The sequence below is a fragment of the Gambusia affinis genome, linkage group LG19, assembly GCF_019740435.1.
Source record: "Gambusia affinis linkage group LG19, SWU_Gaff_1.0, whole genome shotgun sequence".
NCBI lineage: Eukaryota > Metazoa > Chordata > Actinopteri > Cyprinodontiformes > Poeciliidae > Gambusia > Gambusia affinis.
Window position 1 is genome coordinate 18,951,598 of NC_057886.1, and position 24,964 is coordinate 18,976,561.

The 24,964-nt window shown below is 37.0% G+C and overlaps 1 protein-coding gene across 3 annotated transcripts in view; it reads left to right on the forward strand.

Annotated features, from left to right (window-relative positions):
- baiap3 (BAI1 associated protein 3) overlaps positions 1 to 18,908 on the forward strand; it is a 40,889-nt gene extending 21,981 nt beyond the window's left edge. For 2 of the 3 annotated variants that reach the window (XM_044099479.1, XM_044099481.1), the window contains 26 exons: positions 52 to 96; positions 1,460 to 1,537; positions 2,287 to 2,392; positions 2,491 to 2,598; positions 2,673 to 2,765; positions 4,152 to 4,255; positions 4,349 to 4,466; positions 4,654 to 4,778; positions 5,685 to 5,775; positions 6,716 to 6,772; positions 6,855 to 6,952; positions 7,114 to 7,165; positions 7,278 to 7,429; positions 7,522 to 7,645; positions 8,068 to 8,208; positions 8,557 to 8,652; positions 8,918 to 9,133; positions 9,990 to 10,058; positions 10,135 to 10,214; positions 11,266 to 11,374; positions 11,850 to 11,921; positions 12,022 to 12,105; positions 12,389 to 12,509; positions 12,588 to 12,711; positions 13,985 to 14,190; positions 14,283 to 18,908. In XM_044099479.1, coding sequence (XP_043955414.1) covers positions 52 to 96; positions 1,460 to 1,537; positions 2,287 to 2,392; positions 2,491 to 2,598; positions 2,673 to 2,765; positions 4,152 to 4,255; positions 4,349 to 4,466; positions 4,654 to 4,778; positions 5,685 to 5,775; positions 6,716 to 6,772; positions 6,855 to 6,952; positions 7,114 to 7,165; positions 7,278 to 7,429; positions 7,522 to 7,645; positions 8,068 to 8,208; positions 8,557 to 8,652; positions 8,918 to 9,133; positions 9,990 to 10,058; positions 10,135 to 10,214; positions 11,266 to 11,374; positions 11,850 to 11,921; positions 12,022 to 12,105; positions 12,389 to 12,509; positions 12,588 to 12,711; positions 13,985 to 14,190; positions 14,283 to 14,386 — 2,773 coding nt within the window. In that variant the 3' untranslated portion in view covers positions 14,387 to 18,908. The remainder of the gene's footprint in view (positions 1 to 51; positions 97 to 1,459; positions 1,538 to 2,286; positions 2,393 to 2,490; positions 2,599 to 2,672; positions 2,766 to 4,151; positions 4,256 to 4,348; positions 4,467 to 4,653; positions 4,779 to 5,684; positions 5,776 to 6,715; positions 6,773 to 6,854; positions 6,953 to 7,113; positions 7,166 to 7,277; positions 7,430 to 7,521; positions 7,646 to 8,067; positions 8,209 to 8,556; positions 8,653 to 8,917; positions 9,134 to 9,989; positions 10,059 to 10,134; positions 10,215 to 11,265; positions 11,375 to 11,849; positions 11,922 to 12,021; positions 12,106 to 12,388; positions 12,510 to 12,587; positions 12,712 to 13,984; positions 14,191 to 14,282) is intronic. The other variant, XM_044099480.1, reaches the window with a different exon arrangement.
- The last annotated feature ends 6,056 nt before the right edge of the window (positions 18,909 to 24,964 follow it).

Genomic DNA, 24,964 nt, shown 5'->3' on the forward strand with positions numbered 1-24,964 from the left:
AGAGGATCAAAAGCCAATGTGTTTTTTTCTGTTTTATTTATTTGTTTTTAGTGAAATAGACGATGTTCACAATGACCTCTTGCATCTGGACATATGGTAAGTTGAGAACACAAGCAAAGCTGCTACAATGTAATTCTTTGCATATAAGTTTTTTCTATTTTTTAATTGAGCTGCAGAAAAAGACTTTATAGTTTATAAGTCATGTCAAAGGAGATTTGATTTGAACTGTTTAAAACATGCTGAACATGTTTAACTGTTTTTAAGCAGTTTTCACACAAATCTTCTGAACTGGGGATGTAAAAGCTCTATGCCTTATGGAGTCAGCAAAAAAACTAGACTGACACACTTACGTAGCCAGTTTCCTGCCTGACCTGAAGAGGGTGATGTTGAGATTTTCTGTGATACTTATCTTCATGGGTTAGTTTGAAATTGTTACTGAGTTCTGATGGTATCTGTAGATTTACACACCCTGAGTCTCAGTTACGTGTTAGCTTGGAGCATTAAACGGTTTTAATTACTTTTTTTAATAATCTCATAGTGATGTTTACACTTTAAGTAAAAGGAACTAATGCTAACAAATGCTTCATTGACCAAGGTTTTATAAAACTCTGTTTTAAAATCAACTTTAACTCCAAGTTTCCATCCTGTCTTACGTATCCTGACTACACTATCAAACATGCTTACTTAACCAGCTTCATCGATGCAAACAAGATTATTCAATTCTTTTCACATGAAGTGCACATTCCCTTTTTTTCATTTAAGAACCAGAATAAGACTTAGAAAACCTAGTCACTTCACACATTTTGCGCCAAGAATGTGAACACAGTGCTTTCTTTGGTCCTACAGGGACTGAGTAAGCCTGCAAAAAGCTATCCTGGCACTCCTTGTACCTGTTACATACGTGGACAATGTCCTCTCAGGGGAACGTGATTGTAATCTTTCTCTAAATCCACGAAAAGCATGTGGATAAGACAAGTTCCCGATTATAAGAGAAAGTCATGCAATAAATTACTTTATCCTGGAATCCTGAAACATTTGTTTGGTTAAGAAAGGATGTCAACAAAATTGTAGTCAATGTAGTGACTATTAGAATTTGTGCAATCAAGTATTTAAATTGTTCATCACAACTCTAGAAGAGACACTTAGATAACACTTTACAAATACAAGTTTTTTTTTATTTGTTTATTTTGGTAATTGTTTTTTTTTTATCGGTTTAGGGAATGGTCATGCGTTACTTATTTGTAGCATTTCTCCATAAATTTTTTTTTTTGGCAGTTTTGGAGAATGTATACATTTCCTATTTGAAACTTGTTTTTACTCAGAAATATAAGTTGCTCAAAGTCATTCTATTGGACGCGTCATTTACTTCTCCGTTCTCCTCATAGTTAATCAAACTGAAACAGTAAAGTATAAGAAACTCAACCTTATGCTAACCTGTGAGTAATTTCTTTTTCTGCAGGGATCATGATGATGATGTATCTGTTGCAGAGGCCTGCAAAAAGCTCAATGAAGTCAGTGGGCTTCGAGGAATGGGCAGGTGAAAAATATATCAGTTTACAATACTGTAAAAAAATATCTAGATTTAAACATAAAAAGGCCTTTTTTAAAACAATGTTTTAAACAATATTCTGTTTAACTGATTTTATTTGACTATGTGGTTAATCAAAGTCAACTTATGATTTAACATTTACTTTATCACATATGGTCAGATTGTCCTGAATAGTTTTTTTTACTCAGGTTTTCTATTAAAATCTGTTTTCTGTATCTACTAATAGACGGTAAATATCTAGAAGGCCTTTTTTGTGACTATTTCTGTTTACTGGTTGTTTTGATGTGTAAAGATTCAACAGGTTCTGATCTTGTGCAAAGCCTTATGTGTAATTGGTTCAGCAGTGAATTCACCCAGTCCGTATTGTGGCAGTAAACAGAAGATAAATTAAACCCATCAATGAAATGGTCACTTTCATGTGAAAAAAGCATGAAGTGGCAGTTAATGAATGAAGAGGCCTTTGTGTCAATTTGCTTAAAAAACTAACTACATCCTGCTTGTTGATTCCACTGAATCATTAGATTTTTATCCTTTGAAAGGCGCTCACAGAAAAGCCAGCCGCCCATAAAGCTGTGTACACAGACAGCAGAGCCCGATAAATAGCAGACATATCTAATGAAAACCTCCGAATGTCAATCACAACCAAGGGACCAGAGTATCATTTGCTCATCGTGAAAATGTCAAGATTTTAATTTCAAGTAATAAAACTGAAAATTAGGATTTCTTTTTCTATCCAGGTATTTTAAGCAAATAGCAAAGTCAGTGCGTTCCAATGGTTCAGCATCATCGGGGTCTGAGGAGAACGTTGACGACTTCCTTGGATGCATCAACATTCCTTTGAATGTGAGTGGCGATGTCTGTCCAATCAGCATTCAGAGTTACTACATCAAAACATGCAAAATCAAACTGGAAACAAATGGTGAACTGACTATTTCTTGCAGGAAATTCCTGTTGCTGGATATGATACCTGGTTTAAGCTGGAGCCACGGTCAAGTACATCTAAAGTTCAGGGAGAATGTCACCTTATTCTGAAAGTCTTCACTAGCCAGGTTTCTACAGGACGCTATCAATTAAATGTGTACCTGTCTATTTGTACATCCTCTAATACATGTTTTACCTTCAGAGAAACACAACTTTATCAAAGAGGGACACAAATGTCTCCATTCACAAGAAACTTCTGAGTCAGATTGTGGAGTACGAGCATGCTCAAGTTAAGGTAAGATTTCAGCAGATTATTTGTTCAAATATGTTATACAACCATTACTGAGAAATTTTATTTGTGACATTGCAGAATTTCTTATGTTTTAGTTTGTTTTTTTTGTTACACTGAATATTTCAGACAAAATGCATCTGAGAAAATACAGAACACTTTTCTGATTAAACCAAAGACCTTCAGAAATGCTTGAGACCATTTTACAAGATTAATATTAAAACTGTTTTTACCTTTACATTCAGGCTGGTGCTATTTTCCAAAACCAGCCTCCACAGACACAATGCCTTTCCCCAGGTTGTCTTTGATGAACACGGTCAGCTACTCTATTGTGAAACAAAAGAAGAGTATAGCACTACCAAAACTTCGCTTTCATTTTTCCTTTGCCTTTACATAAAAAACTATTATTATTCATGTTCTTTTTCTCCTTTATTTTATTTTCTGTAAACTATATATATTTATATTTTACATCTGTACACTACATCTGAGTCATCTTACATCTGAGTGCTTTAAACTGAAGATAAAGTCCTTGCTTGTGCACACAATCTTGGCTAATAAAAGGATTCTGGTTAGATAGGTATTTCAGTTTGAAAGATAAATATTCAAAGGTTATGGATTAGTATGGGCTTTGTCTATTATGCTTATATCTTCATAAAAACAACAACCTAATTTCTTTATTGAGATAAAGTATGCCTAATCAGCTATGCTCAATCATCAGTATTTGTTACAGTGGGGCTAATCAATTTATTGCTGTGTGTTCGCTGTACAATGGCTACTGGAAAAGACAAGTGTTTTGTCGTTGGCTTACCATTAGAAACCAAAGGAGGCTCATCTTCTTATGCTTCTGGGTCTGATCCAGGGGCAAAGATGTACGGTTGTACAATTACGCGTCAGTTTGCAGGCATTTGGACATGTATAAAGGGCAAGTATAAATAATGAGTTGGGAGGGCGTGACCAGCAGCAACTTATTTGGATAAAAGTGGCAGCTGCCCAAAACAGATCAATTTGAAAGAATGAAATATTACCTATGAATGATTTTGTGCAAAATAAATTAGCATGTAATGCCCATAAACTTATCATAGCTTGTTTAAAAGGACGGATAATGTGTTCCCGTTAAACTTTAATTTGCTGGATTGAACAAAGCTGTTGCACTGGTTAGGATTTTGCTGCAACCTTTCTTGGAGCTAACAACTTCTCTTTTTTATGATTTAAGTGTTGTAATTATTCTGAAGTGACAGATGTTTTTTTGTTCTACATTGGTATTAGACCTTCGTTAGTATTTAGATGTTTGTAACACCTCACACACAAACATCATTTGTTTGACAAAAAAACTGCTTCTTACTTTGCGTATTATGTGAACAAAATTACATTGTCACCCGTTTAAAACCCCAGAGAGAGCCGTACAACTGGAATGGACAGGTTTCTCCTCCAGCATGGACTATACTAACTCACCATGCTGTGCAAACTGATCTCTCACCTCAACAGCAGGCTATTGTGTAGGTATTAATGACAAAATTACATTGATTAAATTGACTATGCGACCTGAAGCATTTGCCTGCAAGGTGCATATTTTCTTTTGTTTTATGCAGGCGCTGGCAGTGCTACAGCAACCATCATCGGAACCAGAGGCTGTGCTACTCCCTGCTGCTGCGCCTCCTGAGGACCATCGATGCAGAGTGGGACCCTCCCACCGTGAGGGGAGACCTGGTAGGTTCTACATTATTGGCTTCCCAATAGGGAAAAAACAAACAAACAAAAAAACTTCCATCACCTAGAAACAGTCACCTCATTAGCTCAGCCCTTCACTGGCATTCATCAAGGTTTTTGGTTCAGCCAAAAATGTCCCACAGCCAGTGTACTGGAAGCTATAACTGAGGGCCCTTCCTGTGTCCAGGAGAGGCAGCTATCAGACAGCTTCAGACTGTACACAGAGCACTGCCTGTGCCTGATGAAGAACATGCGTCAGGTTTTCCCCTGCACAAGCGCTGCTGCCATTACACGCTACGAGCTCATGCTGAGGTAAAGTCACACCACCATCACATCAGGCTCTTGCCTGCGCTCCCATACCAAGAACCCTTTTCACTCCAACGAACACAGAGAAACTAAAGCTGGTCAGTCACACTCTGTGCAGGTAGCAGTAATATCACAGTATATTACAACGATATTATCTCAATCATTTCTCATTTCCATACGAAACAAAATAACGATCATTTGTTTCTAACAACAAATTGCCGCACAAATGCTAAAAAAGGCTGAATTTTGTGTGCCAGTATTCTGACATATTCTCATCTATCTTTATATTATTTTTCATTTATATCATGCTAAGCTTTCATGCAACTTGTAAAAATGTTCTTGTACTTGATGCTTACATTGCAATACAAAACAAATCTGAAGCTACTAGTGTCTTTTTAAAGATTGAAAGTACAGTAGATGTTTGCAGATGTGTCTTAGAAATGTGAGCTTCAGCAGATCATCATGAGAACAAGACAAGGTATTGATGATCAGAAAATTTAGAAACAATAACTTTATACTATACAAAGCAACGCAATGTTTTTGAGTAAACAGAAATTTATTATTCAAATATTTGGAATGATTTAAATCTGAAGAAAAAAAATTATTCAAAATTTTTTATGTGGGAATTGTAATTTTGTCAACATATTTACAGAAGTTAGTGATTGCTCAGGTAATGGACCCCATTATTATATAAAAACAAACTGCCAGTCATACAAACTCTCATACACACCCAACACGTATCTTTCTCCTCCTGCATAAATAACCCAGACTCCTGCATACAATTAGACTGAAATTCATTTAGTGAGATTGCAGCTATTATACTTGCTAAACTCTGAGAACAATGTGTCACTATGTGATGAGTTGAATAGCAATTTTGTCATGTAATTGGTTTTTCCTGTCTGTGCATGCCAGGGGGATTGGCTACATGCAAAACATGAGGGCATTTAAGACTGTTTGTCCTCTCCGAAATGAGCTTCATTTGGACATCACCACTGCTGTCAAGGTAACAATGGGCGAACATTTATAGCAAAACAGAACATCTGTATTACAACTCAGTGAAACGCCACAGGACTTGTTCCTGCTGCTGTAGCAGTTTGGTCTGCCAAAGTAGAAATAACTGGAAATCTGATAGGTTGTGTTACATGACTTTTGCTTTGGAAAATGGTGTATCAATTTACTATACAGATTATATTCAGAAAAAGTAATCTAAGCACAAGGATAAAAGGGTTATTATTTGAATCAGAATAACAGAAAATAAATTCACTGACAAACTGCCACAAAATTAGTGATATTTTTGAAAAATAAAACAGAAACTGGAAACTATCACCTCAAGTTAGTCAATTTTGCAGTTTTTATAAACCTATGAAGAGTCTCAGTTCAATGTAGAATGATCTTGTTATTTTATATAAGCTGCAAATACATTTTCACTAACTCATAAAAATATAGGACAAATGCATCCAGAACTGATTTACTATGGAGTGCCTCTTTCAAATATCATTTATCTTGCTATTTTAAATCCTAGCCATTGTAAAACTGAACTAACAGTTCCCCAGATTTCACAGAGCTTACAAATTCATTCAGCCCTCTTACAGTTTTTGTTTATACCAAAGTACATAATATGATGCCGCACAGATAATTTAAAAGAACATTTTTGATAGTATTGTAACCAGAAGGTTACAAAACTGGCCTCTAGCCTCTGTCAACACACTTCCAACACACACGTCTTTTTCCTCTTCAAATTAAAAGTCTTGGACATAACTACTATTGGGTGGGGAACTTGAACCAGAAATATTCATGGCTTTCGATGATGACAAAACTTCACATTTTAATCCTCACAGGCATTAACATGCTGACAGCAACCAGTGCTGACTTCACTTTGACAAAATATGTCACTAAATGTTGTTACATCACCAGTGAAACCCATTGTTTCTTTTCATCACCAGAAAGGAACGTCTGAGTGGTATGAAAGCTTAATTGCCCAGTACAAACCAGAGGAAGGGGTAAGTGTATAATATGTAAAGATAGAAGGAATCTTATTTTACTAAGCAAGCTGAAGCTTGTTAATCTTCTCTAACAATTCAGTCTCTGGAGGAGCAGCTGAAAAAAATGGTTCAGGTGATTGATGCAGTTTGTGCAGATGTACAGAGAGGCCAATACATCTACAACAAACTCTTCTACAGGTGATTTTTTTTTTTTTACTGAAGCTAACAGTGTGTGCCATGTATTTTATGAAGTATAACAAGTCTTCAAATACTGCGAAGACTTGGTTCACAATCAAAGACTCATTTTGTGTTGTTGCCTAGAAGTTGGTCTCATGTCATTTCGTTCTTTGCTCTCACAGTGCTGTGAAAGTAGATTACTTCAGCATATCATACAGGCAGCTGGAAAAACAGGTAAGTCTTTTGAAACAAGGTGAAAAAGTCTTCTGAAGCCTTTGTGAGTCATGCTGTGATGTTATTGTTGCTAAATTTGACTTTGCCTCTTTCCAATTCTCCCTCCCGGCAGGTAGCAGATGATGTAAATGTAGCAATGGAGCGGGTCTGTGGCACTCTGGAGCAAGAGAGCTCCAGACTGACTCAGACTATGGGGGAAACCATCTTCGAACTCTTCATGTCTTTGAAGATCCTCAAGGGCTTTCGAGAGTTTCTTCCCCTCAAGTTTGTTCACTTTTAATGACTATTCATATGCCAGCCTCATCATTTGATTAGCCTCCCTTTTATTCATAAAGACTTCTGCTTTGCTCAAACAGAGACGCCAAAATGTTGGCCCTGACAGGCTTTCATAACTGGTTCAAGTCGTCGATTCATAAGTTCCTGCAGATTGTTCATGACAGATCCTGTGACAGGATCTGCAAAGCTGTTGAAACAGATCAGGTGGGACGCTTCTGCTCTACAAATGCAATTATTTTTGTAATTAAAATAATTGGAGTTGATCTGTGATGACAGGCTTTACACCTACGAACACACATCCATTCTGGTTAATGGTCTTATCCTAACTCATATAATTATTGAATTAAGTTAAATATTATTTTCAGTGCTTTTGAGCACACAATTACATTTTAGTTGAGAAGATTGAGGAGACATGTTTGATTTGTTATTGCGGTTGCTTAAATATGCTGTAAAGGTGAAAAAATAGATAAAATTTAAACAGGTTCATGGAAACATAATGCATGTTCACGAATGCCGTGAAAAGTTGTATGTTAAACCTCCTGACAAAATCTTAGTGTTTATTTTTTTTCTGAATAAATTCATGTTCTGCCAGTGTGATGATTGAAAAGCATGTGTTTTGTGAACAGCTTCAGCCTGTGCAACATGCCAAACACAGTTGCTCAGCAGTGGAAGTGACAGCTTGCTTCAGCCAGGTACGTGAGATCTGGCTCCAGCTGTCCTGGCCAGACTCTGCGGGGGCCTTCATCTTTGTCACTCGTCTGACAGACGTGAGTGCCACTTTTAGCATTGCAACACATGCATACTCATATCCTGCAGTCATAAAGAGATGACTCGTATGAGACATTCAAGGGTTAAAAGAAGATTTTTACCAGCCGAAGTGAAGAAAGAAACTTTCAATGCCTTGCAGAAATACTGGCATCCCTTGAATTTTTGCATATTTTGTCACAATGCAACCACAAATTTTAAATATTACGTACATTCAGATTGTATGTGTTAAAATAAAAAATAGACCACCATCCATATTTTTCCTTCCAACAAAATGTAGCATGTGTATCGCATGTGATCCCTACGAAGTTCTGAAGTTGTAAAAATGCTCATACCTTCATCTCCTGTAGAACTTCTGCAATGAAGCTGTTTGCTACTCGGAGATGATGACGCGCAAGATTGAGAGGAACCAGCTGGCCCAAGACCACAAGAATTTCACAGTGCAGGTACCGCCTGTAGCAAGACAGAGCAGGGGGTGGGCACACAATGATGTAAAAACGATCAGAGAGTTCCTGCTTGTAAACACAAAAGCACAGCAGGAGAGCACAAATGTCGACACAGAAATAAAGCAGATGTGTCTTGCTGTCATGGATTGTTTATACTCATAAGCCATCTTTCTACTTCTTGGTAGCTCTGCTTCTTTTCCTTCTTTTTTATCTCCTCCACCACCCCTGTCTTTCTCCTCTTTTGCTCCTCTTGGCTTTCGGCTAGCTCTGCATCGGCCTTAACAACATGGAGCATGTCCGTGTTTTCCTGGCTCACCTGCCTCGAGACCTGGACTGGCCTGGCGTGGAGCGGGCCATGGAGGAGTCGTGTGGAGCGGAAGGGAAAGAGCAGGTCTACAAAGCCCTCAATGGGCAGCTGTTCAACATGGACCTGGACCTGCAAAGAGAAGCCAAGCGCCTAATCACAGTGCTCACCGACAAGGTGAAAACATTAACCTCAGCTCAGGCTACATCCGTACTGATAGGACATTCACACGTTAAATCTTCAAAGCTAATTAAAACGGTCAAATAAATTGCAAAACAAAATGTTTTCTGCAGCATCCACCAGCACAGCAAATTATTATTTTTGTTTTGTGCCATAAATTAGTTTGTCCAAACTGTGCAAATATTGAACTTCAATTAAATAAAAAAATAACAATAAAACATACCTGTTTAGCTATTACTGTTAGCTCTGCTCTTAAATTAGCTTTTTTATATATATAGGTAGGTACCGATTTTGATAATATCACCCCCTACTGACTAAAATATGCCTTCGATTTTGGCATTTTGTCTATTTTTTAAATGATAGAATATCAATATTAAAAATTTCAGAGTAGCATAGCTAAGCCCTAGATAATAATTATAAAAATATCCATCCATCCATCCATTTTCTGTTCACCCTTGTCCCTAATGGGGTCGGGAGGGTTGCTTGTGCCTATCTCCAGCTACGTTCCGGGCGAGAGGCGGGGGTCACCCTGGACAGGTCGCCAGTCCGTCGCAGTAATTATAAAAATATCTCCACAGAATTTCTACATTAGTGTGTCTTCATATTTTTCAACCCAGATAAATGTTTACCACTATACTGAAGAATACAGAAAGAAAGCAAAAAGATGTAAAGTCTCTTTCTCTCCCTATATATATATATATATATATATATATATATATATATATATATATATATTTGGCTGTTTTGGCAGGTCAAAAATGTACCGTATTCAGGCTATCATAGATCTGTTGGTTAGTAGATTGTCAGATTGAAACACTACTTGCTCTTCTATAACTGAGCATGATGTGTACAGATGCTGCCTGAGTTGCGACGGTACATTCAGCACATCAGCTTGTCTCCCGACTCCATCAACAATGACGACGTATGTAGCAACAACCAGCTGACATTTTCATTCCTGTGTCAGTTTTGTCATCTGTGGATATGTGGATTTCTCCCAGGCTGTTTCCCCTCTCATGAAGTACCTTCAAGACACGATGGTCATCCTGACAGCAAACCTTGTTAAGGAAAATTTTACCAGGTAAAAAAGAAAAGATAGTAAAATATGTTCGAAAAGTATTTTTCTTTTTTGTCAAGATGGGGTATTTGTGTGTGGAAGATTAATTCAATACAAGTTGGAATAAGACTGTAACATCACAAAGTGTGGAAAAAGTGAAGAACTGTGAATACTTTGTAGCACTGTACCTTTAAAACCTTGAAGATGAAACTGGAGCAAAATATTGATTTAGCATGAAATTGAAGTTAGCAGCTATAATATGACAAAATGTGGAACAGTCCAAGGGTAAGAATACTTTACTTGAAACATTGAGTATTTTTTAACTATATAGAAAAATGTGAAATACATGTTTTGCATAATTATAATCTGCAATATTGTTAAGTGACAATACTTAATATTGTTTAATGGCTATATTTATCACTAGAATTATTTTCATATGTGTACTATAAATAAAATTTGATCTGATCTGATCTGATTGTACAATTTAGCCAGAAGTAAACCAATAGATCTCCTGCATGTTTCCCACCCATGTAAAAATCAGCCAACATGTTTGGCTGATTGAAACCTTGAGCAAAGCTGGCAGGCAGGAGCTACATATGAAATCTGTCCTGTAAACTTCTGACCTTTCCAAGTCAATTATCTAGGAAATGATGGACAGCACTTCCTCCAGCTTTAAAAGAGGAGACACCATCTGCTTTTGATACGAGGACTCTGCAATGCCAGCATGCATGACTGCATGAGGGTACATTAAGGCACATGGTGTTAGTAACTTTTGCTTATATGGAAGAACCACTAAGGCTGAAAAATATTTACTCATTTTAGAGTGACACAGGCTGCTACCAAAGATGGCATTTTTTTCAGGAAAGGCCTTGGCTCTGTGTTAAATGATTAGGCGATAATCTGGATTTGGCTAAAACAACCAAGCAGCTTTTGACAAGAACTGATTATTTTAGTTCACCATCTAATATGTTGCTGTTTTCTTTCAGAAGTATGAGTTTGACAAAATGATTTTACATGTTTTTGTGGCCTGTGGGTGTTATTTTTGAGAGCATTGTTTGTGCTTGTTGCCTCACAGAGTTCTGCAGAGCATGTGGGAGCTGCTCCTGCGAATGATCCTGGATGCGGTCACAGAAAACAGGGGTGTTCAGGTGGAGTTCTACAACCGCTTCCAGTACACAGTTGAGGTCAGTGTCATAGCTATGTTTAACTTTCTTTTCCATTAGTAAATGTTTGCTCCACTCCCTCTTTAGTAATCTGTCTCTGTATTCTGGCTGTAATGCACTAGTTAGCATATGTCAAATATTCATGAAGTCTTCAGATAGCAGCTATGTGGCAACATGAGCTCCCTTATGAATGACAATGTGGAAACAGTTGTTTATTCAACAAAGTCAACGAGCTGGCAGGGGATGTCACACATTTCCATGAGAAGCTAAGGTCTGCCACAGACGTGTGCTAAGTTAGGATGCAGTAGCCGCTCGCACCGTCCCTCCACACCTTCCTCCACAAATATCACATTTGCCTGCCCAGGGTTTCGTAATGTTAGTGTGAACAACGAGCATCTTCTCAGAGCTGAGACTTTAGCCTATTCATATTGGAGGGTGTATGTGTAATGACTCATAGCATGCTTGTTCTATTTTTGTCCTCCTTCAAATGTTTTAGACCCTGTTGCAGTTCTTCCATGTGAAAGGTGACGGTCTGGCCTTGGAAGACATGAAAAGCGGAGACTACAAGGTATGTAGTCATGCAATTCTGCCAGCTGAGTTTCATGTGCATGGTAAATTACATTTTTCTCCTTTATATGTTTCCCTAACTGATCACCTTCTTTGTTTAGGTCTTGGATGAAGAGCTCAGGCTAAACAAATGTTCCTCCTTTGATCTGATTGAGCAGTACTACCTGGAGAAGATTTCCCTCCAGGTGTGTTTTAAGTTACCGGATAGACAATTTCATTTAAGTGGATGGAGAGATATTGATTGAAAACCCTGAGCTCTGTTGCTTCACCCCTGATTGAAAGTCTGGGCTTTTCTCAAACCCATAAAAGCAACATGCAATCAAATATTGCAAGATACTGTGAGAAATTTAGAATACTTTTGTAGGCCACTGAATAAAAAGATAATTCTTCTTTTTAGTGGATGTATTACTGCCAGGTAAACACTTAATAAATATGTTTTGACTTTGCTTGTGATGTAATATGTCACAGAAAACACTCAAGCATACACCGTATGGTCGAATCAGTGTGAAATGCTACTACGAGCCTCCAGAGCAGAGACTCACAGTGGAGATTCTGCATGCTGCGGACATTATCGCATTGGATGCTAATGGTAAAAGTAAAAACAAATGTTTTTTGATAGGCATAGGTTTTGTTGAACATCTTATAATACGTTTGTTATCTCCTTCAGGTCTTAGTGATCCATTTGTGATTGTGGAGCTTTGTCCTCATCACCTCTTTCCAGCAGCCAAGAGTCAACGCACTCAAGTGAAGTTAAAGACGCTGCATCCAGTGTTTGATGAACTGTTTTATTTGTGAGTGAAATGCATAAGTTTCTTCTCTGCATATATGATATTATTATTATTACAGACCTCAGTCTATTTTATCTGTCTTTTATTTAGCAAGCCAACACAAGCTCATTCATAGTTACAGTATTAAGTGAAAGGAAATAATACATAATGTCCATTTTCTCTTCCTTTTTTCTGTATAAATAAAAACCTTAAGCGTAAGTTGTCCATTTGTATTCATCTCGTCTGAGTCTATACGTTCTTCCTGTGTAAGTTCAGCTTCAAGTATTTTGGGATTTGTCGCATGCCGGTCCTTCGCTGGCTTTCACTGAGTCCAATTGGGTGGACAGTGTCTTTGAGGGTCAGTTTTCAAATCCTGCCACAGATTCTCAGTTAGATTCAGGTCTGGACTTTGTGCCACTGTAGTGAATGAATAAGCTTTTATCTAAACAAATGGTTTCTAAAGTTGAGATTTTGATGCCATTTGACAACATCTTCTTCTTACAGTAATAGTGGCAGATTTGCTCTACAAAATGGGGAAAGACATTTCACCACTAGCACCTTAAGGTTATTACATTAGTGACAGCACTTCAGGCCATACTAGGTTCGGGTGATTGATTGAACAGAAAACAACCACCATTATTGGGAGACAGATGGAAAGAAAACAAAGAGGGAGAGGGGGGACCAGGAGGACACCAACACCAGCAAAAAGACACATTTTAAAACATAGATTTAAAAAAACCTTTTATTGGCCTGATGTAATAGTCTGCTCTTAAATCTCATGCTCCTATTGACTGTAAGTAGAAAATCATTACAATTAATGGAAATAAAGGCTTTCGACTATCCTTTTGTGTGTAATTAGTCTATACACTGTGTTTCACTTAGTGATAAAGTTCCTAAAATAAATGGGCTTTTCAGTAATACTCTAATTTAGTGAATGGGTCTGTAGATTTACAATGAGGTTAAATTACACACAGTTGTGCTCTGTTTACTAATTAGGTATCATCTGACAAACAAGACAATTGGTCACACAAATTGTTTTTAGATGAAACAGTAACAGTTGGAGGGGCGGGGGAATACATCTATTCACACCACAATAAAAATTGAAAGCCATTATTAATTTTCCTTACATTTCTCAATTTTTCTCTGACCTGTGTTGGTCCATCACGTAAAATTCTGATAAAGCAGACTGAAGTTTGTGGTCGTGTGGCAAAATATGGAAAAGGCAGTGTGGGCGTGTACATGGCAGTGGATACTCTGTTTCTCATTTGATTGCTTCTTTGCCTCTATTGTCTTCCAGTCATGTCAGTCCTGAACAGTACAGGCACAGGTACGCCTGTTTGACCTTCACTGTGATGGACTATGACTGGCTGTCTACCAACGACTTTGCTGGAGAAGCTGTCGCTCCACTCAGCGACTTCTGCTGGCCGGGGAGACCCAACGCCTCGGCTGCAGGAAAGAATGTCCAGCCCATCATTCTGCACTTGTCCCGCAGCAAACCCAGTGGTACAAATATTGTAGTTGAGGATGTTTCAGTCTGTTTGCCTTCTGAGGCAATTCTGAGAATATAAAAGGTATGTTTGCTCTTTCTCCCTCAGAAAAGCCGATCATGAGGATGTTGGACGCTCGCATGGGAGACAGGGAGGCTCAGGAGTTTGTCCGCAGGCTGAAGGAGATTGAGAAGTCGATGGAGGAGGACTAAGAGCTGTTAGTATTGGTTGTATTCATGTTTTCTGATCACATCTTGCGACATGTGCTTTTGTACTTGTAACAATGTTTACAATATTTACCCTTTCTTTTCCAATGTATTGTTTGCTTGGTAATTATACCAAAATGAAAAGAACATGAGGATGTTTTCTTACTGGAAGATGAACATCCAGTCACTGTGCAACTCTATGCTGTCTCAGTTTAACTATATTTTAGAAGTCAATGGATAGTTGATACTGAATGTTACTAGTCTATATTTTTTGTAATGAAGTAATTGTTATGTTTGTTGTATAATATTTGATATGATAGATTTACCATTTAAAAAAAATATTTTGTGAAAGTAGCCAGCATATAGCTCTAAGTCTTAAGTCTAAATCTATACCTCAGATATGTTTATAGGTTACAGAGGTGTTTTGATGGGGGTTCTTCACAGGTAATGTGGAGTTCAATTGGATTGAAGCTTATTTAGTGTGTCCACCTGCTACAGCATCCATCATAATTAATGGCACCCTGGAGAGGATGTGTTAAGTGTTAATCTGTAGGGAGTTTGATTATTTAAGTATTAGACCAAGTTTAGACCAAGTTATTTATTTCCTTTATGACTAAAATCACCACACATATGTTCAACCTGCATGCCAATTCTCTTGTTTTTCTTGCTAAAAATTGTGGTAAGAAGAAGCGAATCTATATGTCACATGTTAAACCACAGGAAAGCAAATCCACTTGACTTGCAAATCCACCTTAAAACATTAAGTACAAATGGCAAAAATAATTGAAGTACATTTATTTTCACGGTGGAGTAAAAGTTACACATAAAAGGAGGAAAATAATGCCACAGAAGAGTAAATTTCTACAAAGAACTTTGTGAGGTCAATTTCACATATTTACAGGAAAATACTCAGCTATTCTCTGCTATTGAAAACTTCAGAGCCTTCTTTATAAAAAGATTTGGACACTATAATTTCAGAAAATTTTTAATTTAAATATTTTGTCCGGGTTTTTTTTCCTTGTAAATTGGCAAATAACTCCCTTGTGGCCAATAATTGTATGAAATCTTACTTTTCATAGGCATTACTCTTAGTGTAAAAAATTGTTCCCCATTTCATGTTATTGAAAGGTAGAATTTTTTTTTTCTATTTTGGGGTTTGTTGCAAATCTAAGGGGTGCCACTAATTGTGGAAAGTGCAGGATGATTTATTCTTTGAAGCTTCTTAATATAAACATAATAAGACATTAAATTGTAAGATGCAATTTTAGCTAGTCGGAAACTTTAAGCTTGTGAGCCAGTGAGAGGTCTGCAGCCATTAGGTCTAACATTTTCTCGCACCCAAGCCACTGCATGGATTCATTTAACTTTTAATCACCTTGCATTAAAATGACAAGTCACCAAATAAACCAATAACAAGAGACTTCAGTGTCATGAAAACTCAGTCACCTACCTCTTTCTTTTTTCCTGTTTGCATAAGAGCAATAGGTTAACTGAAAGCTGTTTGATTCTTATTCATAGTTTTATATAACGAATATCTAACCTTACTCTCACCTAATTAACAAAAAAAACTTAATAAAATACTTGCCGAGTTATATAAAGTGACCCAGTGAGTTCAGATCATTACAAAAATATTTTATTTTGTTCAGAATTGAACAAATTAATGAACAGATGAATTTAAAGAGTTCAAGGAATTAATTTCTAGGATTGTCCTCCACTCTCTTTTTGTCCTTCACAATTTTATTCTGATGGAGGCAAAAATACTGCATCCTCGTTTCAGAAGTGCCAGCGTTTCAGAAACATTCTGAAAGCAAACCAGGCTAATTGGTTTGGATTCGCACATGTAGTGTTCAGAATTCACCAGAAAATGACTGCAGGCGTCACTACGCCTAGGATACGAAAGCTTTAAATCCACGAAGGCCTTCGTTTATGTTTTAAATATGAATCTGTTCCACGGTTTGACATTTTCTCTCTCAAGGTGAAGAGAAGTGAGGATAATGACACGTGCAGTGGTATAATTGCACTTGAGGGGAAAAGAAAGTCCTACCCTCTGCAGCAGCTCTCACTGGCCTGACAAGCAGAATTAAGCTTGAGCTCCAAAAGCTCTGCGAGTGTAGCTGGAAGACTGGGACCTTAATGCTGCTGCAAAAAAGATGAGGGTCACACTTTGACCTGGAATCCAAGTACTTTATCTTGTGAAAAAGAAATTCCTATTACATGGTTATGCAAAATAAAGAGTATTAAACAGGCTTCAAAAAGCACAAAATATCCACATCCAACTCTCAGTGTTGCTATAGTAAGTCAAGAAATAGTTAAATATTGATTAGATTAATCCTAGCTTGGTTTAAAATGTCTCAATACATATGTTTACTTTATTAAAGGGATTATGTTTTTTTTTTTTTAAATAATGCACAAATGGGCAAATTTGCTGGTATCTTTAGTAAAGATGTGTTAAAGTCTTTAAAATAAATTTCTTTTTGTAGCCACTTACAAGAAGAGATTGGGCAATTTCTCTGTGCAGAATCTCTCCAAATTTTCCAAAGTCTCATGATGTAATCTACACACAGGTTTTCTCAAGATTTAGGTCTGAGATGCTCATGACAGCATTTTGTCCGCTGAACCATTTCCGTCTTTATTTTAGTGTTTGATTTTGGATCATTATGAAATACCTAACTTTGATAAATTTAGATTTCAACATATTTCTAGTCAAAATTTTACTATAGTTCCAAGTGTCCATGATGCTCTATAACAGGTTGTGTGCTATGCCACATTTTTCCCTTTGTTTAAGCCCAAACCTACCTGTGTAGATTGTTTTAGAATAAACCGTAAAACGCTAGAAAAGTTTATTAGACATCACAATTTTATAATTTCAGTAGTCATATTAATGTAAGAACATTTGTGCTTGATGAGGATTATTTCATGTAGCATTTCTTTTTTGTAATGAAACATTCACCACTGGAAAACCTGTTTAGTCAAACTTAAATTGTGCCACATTTGTAAAGAAATGTATTTGTGGGTGGAGCTGGAGAGCTGAGTGGGCTGCACCTAAGACAAACTTATCAAATCTTCTCAGCCGATTTCAAACAGCTTTTGGTTGAGACAGTGTTGTGATCTGGGATAGCACCTTCCTCACTGGAAAAACAAGGCTTTTTAGCCTTGCCAAACTATTGAAAAGGTTTAAAATAAATCTTGTAAGCTGTGCATGATATCTGGCTGTATCTTTGGATGCTTTGTCTGGTTCATTACACAAAGAGGATTTGCAGAGTTATTCATGAGCAAAACCTACTTCCTGAACTCTGCTGTTCAACCCACAAACACTTTTTTCCTACAAATGTTCCACTCTAAACCATAAAAGTTTTCCGAAAGTAAACCTACATTTATTTAAAAAAACAGTAATGTTATAACGAAGATACAACTGTTTCTACCACTGAGTAAACATAGTCGATGTAAAAGTTGGATTTTTGAAAATTTTATTTTAAATTGCCACATCTGAACACGACTTAATTTTAGGGATTTTCACAGTCTTCTACAGGAGTGCCAGCTAAAAACAAATAAGAGCCGTTGCCCCTTTAGGCTTTTGAGGGTGGTTGATACAAATAAAATTGCGATTTTTTTTTTTTTCACAATTTCAAAACAGTCACTTAGTTTCAGTAAAGAAAGTGTAGCAGGTACTTAGCACCAGAATCTTCACACCGACAGCATTTTGACAGTGACGTAACCTTTTAGTAGCTGCTTGTGTAGTGCTTTGCTGTAACCATGTGAAGTTGTGAGGAAAAGGCACTGAGAAAAAAATAAGAACAAAAAAGAAAACATTTTAATACCCAAAATAAAATGTGTTTTGCATTACAGGGTTTGTTCAGGTGTTCAGGAAGCCTGCTTTCTTACAGGTGCAGGGAGTCATTCAGTATGTCTGAACAGCACTTGCATTTCTGTTTGTTTAGTTTATTTTTGAGATGTGGCATTTAGTTACCCCCTAGAAGACAAGCACAGCTTTTTAAGGTATTGAATAGTTGAATAGCTAACAGTGCTTGATTGGCATTCTTCCTCAAAAACTTTAATTTATTACCAACAAATGTTTACAAAAAACAATGCAACCTCATTTTGAGTATAAACAAACATTAAAGTTTAGATTAAGGTCATGACATAGTAGCCATTTATATCTTTATAAAGACAGTGTTAAGAGAGGTAGTTTTAAATTCAGGGTCCTGTCTTTGGAATAATAAAAATAATTTGTTAGTATTCAGCTAGTTGTGTTTTTGTGACCAGCATAAAGAAGGGGTGAAACATAAGTTTTAAAAAAAGTCTAAACATGCACAAATCACAACAATTGTTTAATTTCTCCCCGTATAATGAATTGCTTAATTTTGAGGATTTTTCTTCACATTTTAGAGTTTAAAGCTAGTAAAAATTGTCTAAAGTGGCAAAAAAAACTTTGAAATTGTTATTGTTGAAGTGAATCATTTGTCATTGAATTGTAAATGCCTGTGTTGCTGTTTATTAGATAATAACTTTAGAAAATGTTCATGACCCAATAAAGACTGTATTTAAATTTCATCCTGGTTTCTTCATTCTCATAAAAAACTGTATGTATTATTAATTGAAATTATAGCAGCCTTAGGAAAAAGGCACAACATTGGCACATGATGCAACCTAGCACACGATCGTAGTGTGAAAAAAAAAAAAATCCACTGGCTGATTTTGACCTTTTTGTCCATTCATCCTCTCTGTCTATCTCTCACCGTACTTCACCACACTCCTCCTCTCAGTCCTGTGTCTCTGGCAATCCTTGACCTTTTAATATTTTGCTTCCCAACTGCCGCGACTAGCCAGAGATCAAACACGTCCTGCAACACAGCGGCAACTCTGCAGAAGAGCGACATAAAACCACGAAGAAACAGTGGTGTTCATTATGTCCACCGTGAGAATACAGAGCCGCAGGACACACTCACCTTAGTGTCCACACCACTCAAAGGGACTGCTGTGATAGTGGATTAGACAAGAATTTCTCATAGCTGCAAGACACGAAAGCTTGTGGTTTACTGACTGGCAGTCAATACGTTCTAAATTAGAAACCTGGTGAAAACAGATGGGTTATGAACTGCATGTTGGCTCAACTGTGGAGAAGACCTTGTCATTTTATACAGACAAATTGCCGTCCAATCAGCGCATCAACTGCAGCATGTGAGAGGCTGAAGCCGGTTGCAGATTAGTGATACTGGTTCCCTGTGATGAACTGAGTGTTTGTTTGACAACGTGGATTTTAGAAAAGCAGGATAAAAATGCTGCAGGTCTTCTGATTCCCACCACCAGATGTCCCTGTAGTTTCATGAACTGTTGAACTGTTTCCACTCAGCAACCTATGCAGTCATGTCATCTTCTTAACGACAACAAAAAAGAACATTTACTCTTTTTTTAGGGACATAGGCTATATTATACATAGTGTTTTTTAGTAGTAATGCCAGGATGTATCACCCATTACCAAACTTTTTGTTTTCCATGGACCATCTTACTGACAGCCTTTTGTAAACAGTAGCCCAGCAGAACTTTGAATTTGTCACTTTGTCGTGCTGTTGTCAATGCAGCAAATCATGACTGGATAAAGAATTTTATACATTTCTACTTTTACCTTAAATTTAAAACTTTGAAAATTGATAAAAAGGTTGCACAAAGTAAAGGTAATACTTACCTTGCAGATAATAACAAGCCCTGTTTTCTATTGTATTGCTACTGACGCTCAATTGCAGGAAGCGTATAAGAATAGTTTGTTGATAAGAGACTAAAGTGAATATATCTTCTCGTTACATCTTCTCTAGGAATAACAACACAAGTAAATAAATCCTTATGTCAAAGTTAGTATTCACTACTGCTGTCTGTTAAAATGACAGCAATAATCACTATTCCTTTATAATTTTAGTAGAAAAGTAAATAAAATATATATATATATATATATATATATATATATATATATATATATATATATATATATATATATATATATATATATATATATATATATATATATATATATATATATATATATATATATATATATATATATATATATATATATATATATATATATATATATATATAGTTTAATTACATTTGATTATTTGAATTTCTGAGAACATTTCCTTCCAGGTAAAGACATTTTTTGAATCATTTCAACCAATCCCAAAATAGAGGTCTCTCATGTTGTGATGTTGGTTAAGAGTACACTGAGCTTCTTGTACAAACTTTTCCTTAAATCTTATGAAAAAGCTGGAAGTCTGTAGCAGTTTCTGATCCCCAGGAATGTTGGCAGTGTCTGTGTACTGCTATTGCTCCTCTTCTGGCTCTGGCAGATACATTTAACACAGCATTGATCCTGCAAAGTCTTATCTTCTCTCAGACAAGCCTAATCCTTCATGCAGAATGTTACACCACAGTCCCCGTCTCCTCCCACCGCAGCAGCTGAACCTGGATCCCCCACACACCCAGATGTGGGATTTCACACCTGCACTACTTTCAGTATCAGTCAAGGGAGCAGGTTAAATTGTAAATTTATACAAACTAAGCTATCTTTTGGATCTCTGTGTGCATGTGCTGACAAGGCTCCACTTTTCTGCTTGTAGTTTAAAAATGTGACTATTTATGCACTCTAATTTCAAAATTTTGGTTAATTTGCCTGCGTGCTATATCATTAAAAATGTGTACTGCTGGGAGGGCCTGTGAAGATGCCTTTGACAAAGATCACTGCATGCAAGGACATAAACACCTGTGCCTGCAGGTGCATCTCTTGCTGACAGGTCTGCATAATTAGACACTTCTGAAGTCAGCCTTGGCTCTCCAGTGTATGTGATGTGGGAAGAAGCATACACAGCAAGTCCTTTGTGGCTTCTGAGGCCTCTGTTGGAGTGAGAAGAGATAATATTGGACAGCTTGCCTTTGAGGAATGCAAATGGGATGGTGTTTGGGCCACAGCCAGTGATTTGCTGGGTCTTTTGGCCAAATCCATCACAGAACCATCCCTTTATCTTTTTACAGTCTTGTGTTGACTGATCCCAATATTCTGTCTGAATGAGACCAGAATGAGTCCATTAATGCGGACACACAGGTTCTGACATGTTCTCATTAGGTTTATTCTCTGTAAAACTAAGGATTGAGTCTTCCTGAATAACGGTAACTCACTCTGCTTGAACACTGATTAATGCTGGAGAATTTTCCAGATTAAAAAAAGAATCTGATTCATTATTAAACCCAAGTGGAGGAAAAAAATTGCCACGGTGTTGCTACATATTAATTTGCGTGTAAAGCAATCTTTGATTTCCGCTAGACTTCTAAGTTATTTACCTCACAAAACTATTGTACCGGTACTTGAATTTCTCTGAGTCATTTATGAGCATAATGTTTTCTCATAGTTGTAGGTTATGTTTTGGTGCTCCACACTTTAATTAATTAACATCGACATATAATGATTCTGTTTTATAACAAACTTATTACCCAATGTTGTTCAAAATATGTTTTTCAAAACTGCAGAGAGGCCAGAAAACATATCCTCAAAGTAAAAGGTCAAATCTCAGGTGTCCAGTCATGGTCTCTTCATAATTTATCGGTGTGGTTGTATGGAAGAGTGATCAGTTTTTCCACAAAAACAATACATTCAGCAGCATTCAATATACATTTTCTCTTAGCTCTCTATACTGTTTTTCTTTCCCCACATGTACTTACATCTGCAGAACCATTAATTGCACTGAAAGCACTTAGAAGTTCTACATAACTACATAATTAATTACAACAAACTGTGAAAATTTGATCATGTGCAGCAAAAAAATAGCATTGCCTTTCAGGACTTATAGCAATCCCATAAGCCAGTTATCACATGAGCAGCATCTGATTTTTTTTTTCCACTTACTAGTTATAGCAGCAACCCTGGGGAGGAGTTTTAACTACTTTATATGGAAAAGGTTTGCTTGGAAAAAAAAAAAAAGACAAGAATATGAAAAACAGAGATGAACTTTTATGAGGAGTATCCTTCTTTTGGGGACCTAAATAAGAACAGAACAGTTTGTCTCTGAGAAAGAGACATTATTGTGGTAGAACTCATCCACATGAATCCACTCAGTTTATCCACTCAGCAAGTACAAAAACAGCGGCTCCCTCAGCTGCTCTCAAACATGAACATACTGTTTCTGCGACTCTATAAAGGGGTTTTATATTTTCAGCAGTCTTCTTAGTTGAAATTCACAAACAAATAACAGCAGGAGCAAAAACGAAGAAAAAAATAGAAAAAAAACTGGCTCAACTTTTGTTTACTTTATTGAATTCAGCTGACACCAAGGGAGCTTGTTTTGGAACGTATCTTTGTATAAATGCTTTAAAAGTAATTATAGATCTGGCAGGGAATGCTATGCATAATTTAGCATTACCCAGGGTATTTTTCTTGAGATATAAAATGGTGTTTAGCACATATGGTGGGGTTTTTTTTTGGGGGGGGGTTGCCACTTTTGTGTTTGTTTTCTTAAGAAAACTTGCTGTTCAAACGAGCTTCGTGGTGTTTAAAAAAAGCTCTGAGATATGGCGGCAACAGAGGTTTCTGTTTGCTGTCAGATTTATCAGACGAAAACTGCAGAGAGGGAGAAATCTCAATGTGACACTGCAGAAAACTGTGTCCCTTAAATAGGATATGGAAACTGCAATAAATATAAAGTTTGAATTTCTGGTACAATTAAATCATTTAAAACTGACTGGTAACAACAAAGGGCTGCACAATGAAGTGACAGCAAAAATAGATATATCCCAGAGGGAATTCTGTGTGTTATATTTTATTTTTCAATGCATTACAGATTTTAGGTTAAAATGAAAAAGATGGTTTGCATGCAGTAAAAACAAGTTGCACACTGTTTGGTTTGGCAGGAAGAAAGTAAAATACCAGTACTGGGGAAAACTTTTCAGAGCTAATAGTTGTAATGTGGCATTGATAAAACATACTTATTCCATTTCGACAACGGTTTTCTTTTACAACCGAACAAGCAAATTTAGCATTAGGTTTGCAGCTTCAAAATTTAAAATGAAACCTGCTTCCTTTCTGCTAGGAAATATGTTAATTGCTCCTTGTCTAATTACACTCAGAATGCAGGAAGGCCACAGAAGGTTAAGAAGACATCAGAAAGAGAATATTTGCATTCATCACTAATCAAAGCATGAACAGCGCTGCATCAATGCCAGAGGTGACATTTTGATCAGAGCTCTTGAGACCCCTCGTTATTCATTCTTATCGCTGCTGCCCTTTTCAGAAGCAGGAAATTACTATGCAAAAATCAAAATTCTCTAAAGCCGCCGCCATGCCATTCAAAGTCTGTGCTAATTGAAACTCAAAGACCACCATCCTTGAATCACTTTCTTAGTGGCTGTCGCGTCCTTCTAAAATTCTCTGTTGTGAAGCCTGACTCTGAGGTGATTGTGATAATAGTGAGCTTTAGTTCATTTCCTGTTGCAACTCTCCATGAACAGGGCATCGGAGGGTCAAGTGGTCAGTCGGAAAGCCGAACTGTCTTTGAAGTCGGTGACGATCACTTTCAGACAAAAGACGACTGTATCCATGGTCACCGATGGTGAAAGAGCGAGAATGTGACCGGTTACAGCTAAAATCTCCTGGTTCAATCCGAGGTCAGCAGTCTTCACACTTCCCAAACAATGTTGGTTAAGGTGCCTATTTTTCCTTCCAGATCACTGATGCTCTCTGTCAACTGGTGAACCAGGAAATTCCAACCACAGTCACAGTCTTTCAAGACAATGTGTTTCCTCTTTTGCTACACAAATTGTTTTTGTAAAACTGTAAATATTTCGTATGTGGGAGCTGTCAAAAATTTTCTTGTCTCTGCTCAGTTGTTATGGACAATCCTCAGTTAGATTCTCCCACTTTCACTGCCTAATCTATTGGAAACGGTGGCAAATTTTCTGTTGGGCCACTGTGACCTGCTTTTCTGTCACGTGCAGAGAAGATATTTTTGATAATGGAGAACAGTCCCATAAAAATTGTTCCCTGGCACAGGGTGGGAGGTAGAGCTATTTATCCTGACTGGACCCTCTCATGGAGGCTGTGGGAATGGACCACAGGAATCCTCCCACAAGAAAGCAAAGGGTGAGACACAAGTCTAAAGACAGGCTCTGTGGTCTTGCCGCCTGTGGGTACAGTATGTGAATCAGAGCAACAACGTACAATGTCAGCCTTTCTCTCATGCCCCCAGACCTTCATTTGAATCACATTAGCTTTCCCTGAGAGGTAAATTGGAGGAGTTCCGAGTAATGGGGTTTTTGGTAGTATTGTGTAACAATAAGTCCCAAACTCAATTATTAGCAATTTTAAACAGCATTATCATGTCGGGACTGTTTATCAGGAAATACTACCTAAGATACCTTTCAGTCTCAGGATTTATGTTATAAAGTTTTATATTTATTAGCAGAAAATTTGCATTTTGGTATAATTTTAATGACACATTAAGTCCCACATGTACTTTTAGGCACTATTAATATCAATTTTTTATTTGATCATGATAACTATATATAGTTAACATAATATATACATTAGCAATTAAAGACATGGCT